We start from the raw sequence: 7,483 nt of genomic DNA, 5'->3' as shown, positions 1-7,483 counted from the left end.
ATCGTAGGAAGGTAGAGACAAAGGTTACATAACTTTCTACTAGAGTAGATTGAGAAAAAACAATGGAGTCTAAGTCAAATTTTTTAGAGAGGGTCTAGGTTTTAAAGAGAGAAAAAGGAAAAAAGAAAAGAGAAGAAAAAAATGGGAGATAGAGAAAGATAAAGAGAGAAATGGGAGGGGTGAGTGGGATGAGAGAGACACCCTTGGGTTATTTATAGGTGAGGGGGTGGGTCGACCCCCCCTAGTGTCGCCAAAATAGAAGGGGAGAGGGTGACTCACCATCTCCATGCCATGTGTTGGCACGGGGTAAAAATTGCCCCATCGCTCCTTGTTGGTAACACTGGAGATGAGAGAGAGGGAGACATGGTTTTCGAAAACCATGACCTCTCACTCATTCAGGGTGGTGGTTTTTCGAAAACCATCTCTTGTATTTTCGAAAAACCTTGAATTATCAAAATTTCAAAAGAACATGCTTAAAATATACCAAAATGCCTTCCATCGAATTCCACTTAACCTAGTTGTCATTTGAGTATGAAAATTACTATTTTAGTTTAAGTATTTACCAGAATATGCCCTTGGGATGGTAAATTATCATTTTACCCCTAAATACTTTAATTATTTCTCAAAATATATCCCTGGTTATGATATTTCTATTTTGTCCTTGGACAATTTAAATATTTATAAGCATGTTCCTCGAATATAAATCCAAATAAATATCCAGATCAAATAAAAATATCCATTTAAATAATATCCAGATTTGTTAAAAGATTCATATGAATTTATTTAATATTTAAAAATTATATTTATTACAATACCCAGTAAAATAAATTTTTTTTTATTATTTTTACATTGAAAAATTATAGGTCTTAATCAAAACTAGGTCTGGGTCTGGTATAAAATTTCACAAACTATACTCGGGTCCATGTATTAATCGGACCTTCGGTTCTAGACCCGGGTCTTCTTATTTGTCACCATACTCCGTCCCTATATGGTTTGGTCCGGGTCGGGTCCGGGTAAACCAGACCCGTTGACACCCCTAATTATACGGTATGCCAACCTTTTCCGGGAAGATATTTTTCAGTATCTGGCAAAGACAGATCTGGACCCGCCCCGAACCGGATAGACAAAACCCTAATTTTTTGTCCCCTTTTATATGGCGTTCCTCTTCGAGCCTCACGAGTCTCTCTCTCTCATCCTTTTAATTGGGGAAAACTCTTTCCCTCTGTTCTCTCAAGGTTTTCCGGGAAATCGATCTGACCAGGTACGCCATCTGTTTCTCTTCCTATCCTCCCTGAACGATTTCCCATTTTATCCCGAAATCATTCTCCCCGTTTCGCGCAGTACGGATCGGTATCGGTTTCTTCCTGTGTATTCAGGGTATAGGGAATTGGAGTTGCCTCTTTTTTCCTTTGTTGTTTCTTCTTTTGTTTTACGTTACTGTATGATCTTTGTTAATGTTGGTAGCTTTGGCTTTGATGGATGGTGAAGTTGCATGCATATCGTTAAGTGATGCTAGCGTTTATGTTTTCGAGTGCCATTGATTGGATTTTGATGCTTGATGCTGTGATCTAAACCCTAGGTTCTGAAGTTTTAGCTGTGCAGGATTTTTGGGTTTCCTTATGCCTTTTCTTATCGCGGTTGTTTGGAGATTTAGGGCTTCGGATGAGTGTAATTTTCTCGCGTGTTCGTACATACTAAAAATTTGGAAATAGCAGTAGCACGGCGTTGGGAGTTCAGGTATCATTGTTCTTAGTCTGTTTGAATTATTGTGGTATGATCCAAATACCGAAATCTTAAGAGAGAAAATGTGAGTTGTTCTTAGAGATGGTTAGAAGTTCTGATTTTCATGATTACCGTGTCCACAACTAAAGAAGGATTTCCTTTGTACTGGGACAGAGGTGAATGGATCCTTGAAAAGGGGAACGCCAGTAGGGAGGGGGAATGAATGGCGGTAGCTGTCAATTTCGGGCATAAGGTTTTTCTAGAGAACCAATACCCTGTTATACTCGATGGATAGATTATTAGTATCCAATGTTGTCAGTAATGAATCAAACCTGTATCGATTTTTCCAAAAAGACCTGAGTCAGCCCATATCAAACAGAATCGGTCTTTTTCGAAAACTGTTTTCTTAATTAAATAACTCTTGAAAATCAGAAAATTTCAGAAAAATTGAAATAAGAAAATTCAGAAAAATACAAAAAAGATGATAATGATCTGTAAAGTAAACAATAACATAACGCTAGATCACATCACAATAGCATAAAGTCTAGAGAAATGTTTTCAGGATCAAATATATTTTCAAAACAAAAAGGGAAGCCAATTTTATACACATTTAATGATTGACAATCCTGATTTTGGTGCACAATTTTAGTGAACAAACAAAAACCCTCAAATCAATGCATCTGTGAAGGAAAACAACCATGGGTGGGGATTTCCTTTGATTACATGAACAAAAAGATGAAATCACTGAACGTTTTCAGCAATTGGCCAAAGAATCAGAGCTATTTCTCAAAATCAGGTTTATATTCTGCATGTATTAGGCTAATTTGGAATTGGGCCTGAATCTGCCAATTTTCTAGGGATATGAATCACCACTTCTATTGAATCAATAAGGAGTTGATTTGATTCGATTCTGATAACATTATTAGAATCGACAAACCAAGGATGAGTTCATTTTGATTCCTTGGCTTGAAATGCTTTGTTCGAACACAGGCCAGTTCACTCCTTGTGTGAACCAGTGCTATGACTTGGTTAAAACGCCTCTGTTCATTGTGTGGTTTCTTTTGGAAGTGAATAACGTGATTACTTTTTAACCACCACTTTCTTGTCTTGAGCATAAACTGCTTCGGAAATCTCTCTCTTTCTCTCTCACTGCAGTTTTCTTGTTCTCATTTATCACGTCCTTCCCAGGCCTTGGTGCCGAGACATTTTCATATTGAGGTCTATTTTTGCTTGCTTGAATGGCTGGTCAGAGATCCAACTCTGGTAAGCGATCTTATCATCAAGTAGATTCAATGACCATGAATGAAAACGGCGGTGGCAAAAGGAGACATTCAGGGGATGAGAGAGATCAATATGTCCCTGGGCCAGATGACACTGTTTACCGTTATTTGTGTCAAGGGAGGAAGATTGGGAGTATTATTGGTAGAGGAGGTGAGATTGTTAAGCAATTGAGAGCTGAAAGTCAAGCAAAAATTCGTATTGGTGAAACAGTTCCTGGATGTGATGAGCGTATGGTGACCATATTCAGTCCTCGCCAACATGGTAAAGGGACTGATGTTGATGAAGAAGAGATGGACTTTCTCTGCCCTGCACAGGATGCACTTTTCAAGATTCATGATAGGATTATCTCTGATGTGACACCTGGTGAAGAAGAGGCTGACCCGGAGAACTGCGTGGTTACTGCTCGTTTGCTTGTACCTGCTGATCAGATTGGATGCATCATCGGAAAAGGAGGTCAAATCATTCAGAACATGCGTAGTGAAACCGGGGCTCAGATTCGCATCTTGAAGAATGATCAGCTTCCTCCATGTGCCATGAATACTGATGAGCTTCTTCAGGTAATGGTTTATACCTATCAGGTGTTCTTTTAGTTTCTGAATTGCTTCATACTTTTCTGATGGTGCCTAAATTGTTTCAAAAAGTCCAAGGGCTTTTATTTTTTTCTGTCAAAAAACTGCCAGGCAATTAAATAAATTGAACATGTTAATCTAATAACGTAAAATATTGAGAGAGAAGAGGAACATGCACATGATAACAATTGGTTGAGTTCTTAGTTTGGGTGAATATATATATATATATATATATATATATATATATATATATATATATCAGTTTGTTATTACCCCAATATTGGTCAAGATCAGGATTGGGCTTATTAGCTAGTGGGCGGAAAATGTTAATTTTTTGTGTTAAATTCTTCCACATGTTTATTCGGTTTTTCCATGGTGGATTATAATGTGTGAGGGTCAATGTGTGTGGTCTCTAAAGTCTGAACATGTGCCTTTTATCCTCTTATTTTCTGTTTTCTTTTGACAATCTGAATTTTTTAATTTGATTTGTTATCAGATATCTGGGGAGCAATCTGTTGTGAGAAAGGCACTCTATCAGATTTCATCTCGTCTGCATGATAATCCTTCAAGGTCGCAGACTATGCTATTTCCAAGTGCATCAAACATGTATCCAGCTGGTGGTCAGTTCATGGGTCCTAATGCAGCCAACCCAATCATGGGTCTTCCACCACTTTTAGGTTCATTTGGTGGGTACAACGGTGATGCTGGAGGGGATTGGTCCCTTGGATCCTCTAATCCTTTCTTTCCTGCTCCAGTTGTTAGGGGTGAGAATTCTGCTAGGGAATTTGGTCTCCGTTTGGTATGCCCAACTGGCTTAATTGGCGGTGTTATAGGCAAGGGTGGCGGTATTATCAAGCAAATAAGACAGGAGTCTGGAGCAATTATCAAAGTTGAGAGCTCTACTGCTGAAGAAGACTGTATAATATCAGTCTCCTCTCGAGATGTAAATTTATGACCTTTCTATTGTCAGGATGTGGCATTAGATGACAGCTCCTGTTTATGAAATTTCTGTTTTACATGGTTTTTGTTTGTTTCTTTCAGTTCTTTGAGTACCCTGTATCAGCAACTATTGACGCAGCAGTTAGACTTCAGCCAAGATGCAGTGATAAGATTGACCAGGAATCTGGCGAGCCTTCATATACCACCCGTCTTCTTGTTCCAACAGCCCGCATAGGGTGCTTAATTGGTAAAGGTGGGTCAATCATATCTGAGATGAGGAGACTGACCAGAGCTAATATTCGTATTTTTTCCAAGGAAAATCTCCCAAAGGTTGCATCTGAAGATGATGAGATGGTCCAGGTTGGTTGACAGTTTTCGGTCTTCTGAGAAGTGGTAGATGAGATATATTAGGAATACGTACTAGAGTTGTGGTTTTCTTAACTGCTCCTGTCGTCAGATATTGGGAATTCTAGCTCTGTTATTATAGTTCTATGCCAGGTTTTGATAACTTAGACTGTTTGACTGGCAATGCGTTGCAGATCAGTGGAGATCTTGATGTTGCTAGGAATGCCCTTGTTCAAGTGGCAATGCGGCTGAAGGCTAATTGTTTTGAAAGGGAAGGTGCATTGCCTTCATTTTCCTCAGCTGTTCCTTATCTTCCTATTCCAGGGGGCCCTCCAGAACCTCTGAAGCATGGAGGAAGACCAGATGCTAAATCTCATGGGAGGGGATACTCTTATACTGGTGGAGGTTCTTATGGAGGTCATACTGATGTGTCACATTCTGAAAGTTACGAAAATTATGCTGGCAGCCAGGTGATGTTTTATGCATTCTGGTTTTCCATGGAGGTTCTTTTTTTTTTCTTTCTTTTTTTCCTGGAGCCTTGGGGGAAGTAGGGAAAGTGTGGATGGTGGGGGTAGCGGTTTGAGTCTGCTTATCTCCAGCTTTGGTTTGTCTGCTTATACTTCTTTTGTCTTAAATATACCACTTGCACTAGTAACCTTGTTAAAAACTAAAAATCCTGTAAAAATCATGTCTCTGCTTACAGGGTGGCAGCGGTTATGGATCATATGGTGGTTATGTATCATCCAGGTCAGGTAGTTCAGGGTAAGAGACCGGTTTGTTTGTTTTCATTCCATACTAATGCATACTTTGGTTGCCGATGCCTCTTTTTGACTTTGCTGTATGATTTATGCTTCCTCTGCAGCTGATTCATTTTCTGTTATCGCTGTTGTCATTATATCTGCTGATGAGACTTTCACTTTAAGCAGACAGCTACAAATAATTGCATTCTTTTATTTTCCTGAATCTGATTTTAGTTTTTTTATCAGGATGTCTGGTCAAACCCCTATTTCCCATGGAAAACACCACGGTTATTAGGGGTCCACGCTGATTAGGGCATGCAGGTAGACTGTCGTGTCCTCCATCCATCTTGCATGACATCTCTAGTTGTTTTTGACTTTATGTAGCCAAATCATCTTATTTTGTCAAGCTTGCTTATCTTAACCTAGCCAGACCTGCCAGTATGTAGATTTTCTAATACTCCTGTTTTTTTGACCTTGTTGCCTTTCCCTTCCTATACACACAGCTGAGATACATGAAGCCTGGAGCCAGACCTACTGTCTTTTGTTGATGAAGCCTCCAGCCTAAAACTGAAGACCAGATGAGCAGTGTTGGCGAAACTTATGGCCCACCCTTTACACGTCTCACCAAGCTTTACAGTTTTTCTGTTCCAATGTGAAGGCCTATGTGTAACTAAGCAAACTATAATATTTGAAAGCAGTTCTTAGGGAACTTCTTGAAGTATTGAGACCTCTATTGTTGCTTTCCTGTCGCAGCTTTAGCCTTCTTAATGTTTGTGGATTATATTTGTTACTTAGATCTCATTGAGTTGTCTTCTACTGTGCGTAATGTTAGAAACTGAAGCCACGGATTTTAACTTTTAATGCCATGAGTGGTTTTGCCTAAAGAAAATGTTCCGAAATCGTTTTAACTAAGATTGTTGTTTGGTGCATTCGTGTACTCCCCTACCCTCTTCTTTTTTCCTCTGGTCAGTTTTTATCTGAGCGACCTTGTTTCTGTGTCAACCTTTATCTTCTTTTCAGAAATTAGAGAAAAAAATTGTGTATGTGTTACTGCCTTTCTGGCCTATATAATATATTTTTTCGTGAGAGTTGAAGCCATGTTGCTTGAATTTGTTGCTGAGAGTTTCTCTTTGTTTTAACCTGAGCATCTTATCTGTGCTTGTGGAGGATGAAAATAGTTTGCGAGTTTCCAACAATGTTTTGCAGCTAAGCATCAATGCAGGCCTTGGATGTGATTCAAATTGCCGCTACATGGGGGAGCAGCAGGTAAATCATAATGCGCCAGGTGAATCTGAGTGTGTCTCTGTCATGTGGATAATTGGCCATCATGCATGCATTATTGTTCGATACGCCTCTTAGAAGAACTCAGTCGGTGGACCCACCGAGTTCTCCAGAAGCTGCATTGGCGCTCCTTATTTGGCTGGCCTTGCTACTCTATTCCAGGATTACTGCATGAAAGATGCCCAACACATTGGACAGTTTGGATGCAAATCACTCGTTTTAATGCTGTCAAGATCTATCGTTGAATGTATTACAGCATTGTCTGCTTTTGTTTGCAAGTAGTGTGCGTATGACTGTGGAGTTCGATTTATGATGGTCGCTTGCAGCTCTTAGTTTGATAATCCTAAAAGAGTGATTCCATTGGAAAGATGCTAAGACTCTGATAAGAAGAAACCGTGTGTATTGTATGGTTAGGGCCCTGTCTCAGAGTAAAAACTTCTGTCAATTCTGTGCGTGGAGAGAGAGAGAGAGAGAGAGAGAGAGAGAGAGAGAGAGAGAGAGAGAGAGAGAGAGAGAGAGAGATTGGTTGGTTGGTTGGTTTCAGCATCACTCAAAGACTAAAGTGTATGTTTGTGTATGTGCGCCCTTGTAGTGCCTGTGTAATGT

The 7,483-nt window shown here is 39.6% G+C and overlaps 1 protein-coding gene across 4 annotated transcripts; it reads left to right on the top strand.

The window, feature by feature from the left end:
* The first annotated feature begins 1,146 nt into the window (after positions 1–1,146).
* On the top strand, positions 1,147–6,413 carry LOC149816851 (RNA-binding KH domain-containing protein RCF3-like). 4 transcript variants are annotated; one of them, XM_089987680.1, is made up of 8 exons: positions 1,147–1,261; positions 2,911–3,560; positions 4,069–4,515; positions 4,614–4,871; positions 5,051–5,326; positions 5,560–5,618; positions 5,843–5,917; positions 6,100–6,413. In XM_089987680.1, exons 2-7 carry the CDS (start codon positions 2,961–2,963, stop codon positions 5,889–5,891), a joined length of 1,689 nt encoding a protein of 562 aa, XP_089843806.1. In that variant the 5' UTR covers positions 1,147–1,261; positions 2,911–2,960; the 3' UTR covers positions 5,892–5,917; positions 6,100–6,413. The 4 variants fall into 4 exon arrangements, with proteins under 4 accessions (XP_089843806.1, XP_089843809.1, XP_089843807.1 ...); XM_089987681.1 differs by having other exon boundaries at positions 1,181–1,261; positions 2,878–3,560; XM_089987682.1 differs by lacking the exon at positions 1,147–1,261 and adding an exon at positions 1,645–1,737 and having other exon boundaries at positions 2,878–3,560.
* The last annotated feature ends 1,070 nt before the right edge of the window (positions 6,414–7,483 follow it).

Source organism: Nuphar pumila, chromosome 14, assembly GCF_984573655.1.
Source record: "Nuphar pumila chromosome 14, dmNupPumi1.hap1.1, whole genome shotgun sequence".
Classification (NCBI taxonomy): domain Eukaryota; kingdom Viridiplantae; phylum Streptophyta; class Magnoliopsida; order Nymphaeales; family Nymphaeaceae; genus Nuphar; species Nuphar pumila.
Note: the sequence above shows the minus strand (reverse complement) of the source record. Positions and strands in the feature narration are given on the sequence as shown.

Coding starts and splice junctions, on each gene's coding strand:
- LOC149816851 (XM_089987680.1), top strand. CDS start 2,961: ATGGCTGGTCAGAGATCCAACTCTGGTAAGCGATCTTATCATCAAGTA. Junction 4,872..5,050: donor AAGATGATGAGATGGTCCAG/GTTGGTTGACAG, acceptor AATGCGTTGCAG/ATCAGTGGAGATCTTGATGT. Junction 5,619..5,842: donor TCCAGGTCAGGTAGTTCAGG/GTAAGAGACCGG, acceptor TTTTTTTATCAG/GATGTCTGGTCAAACCCCTA.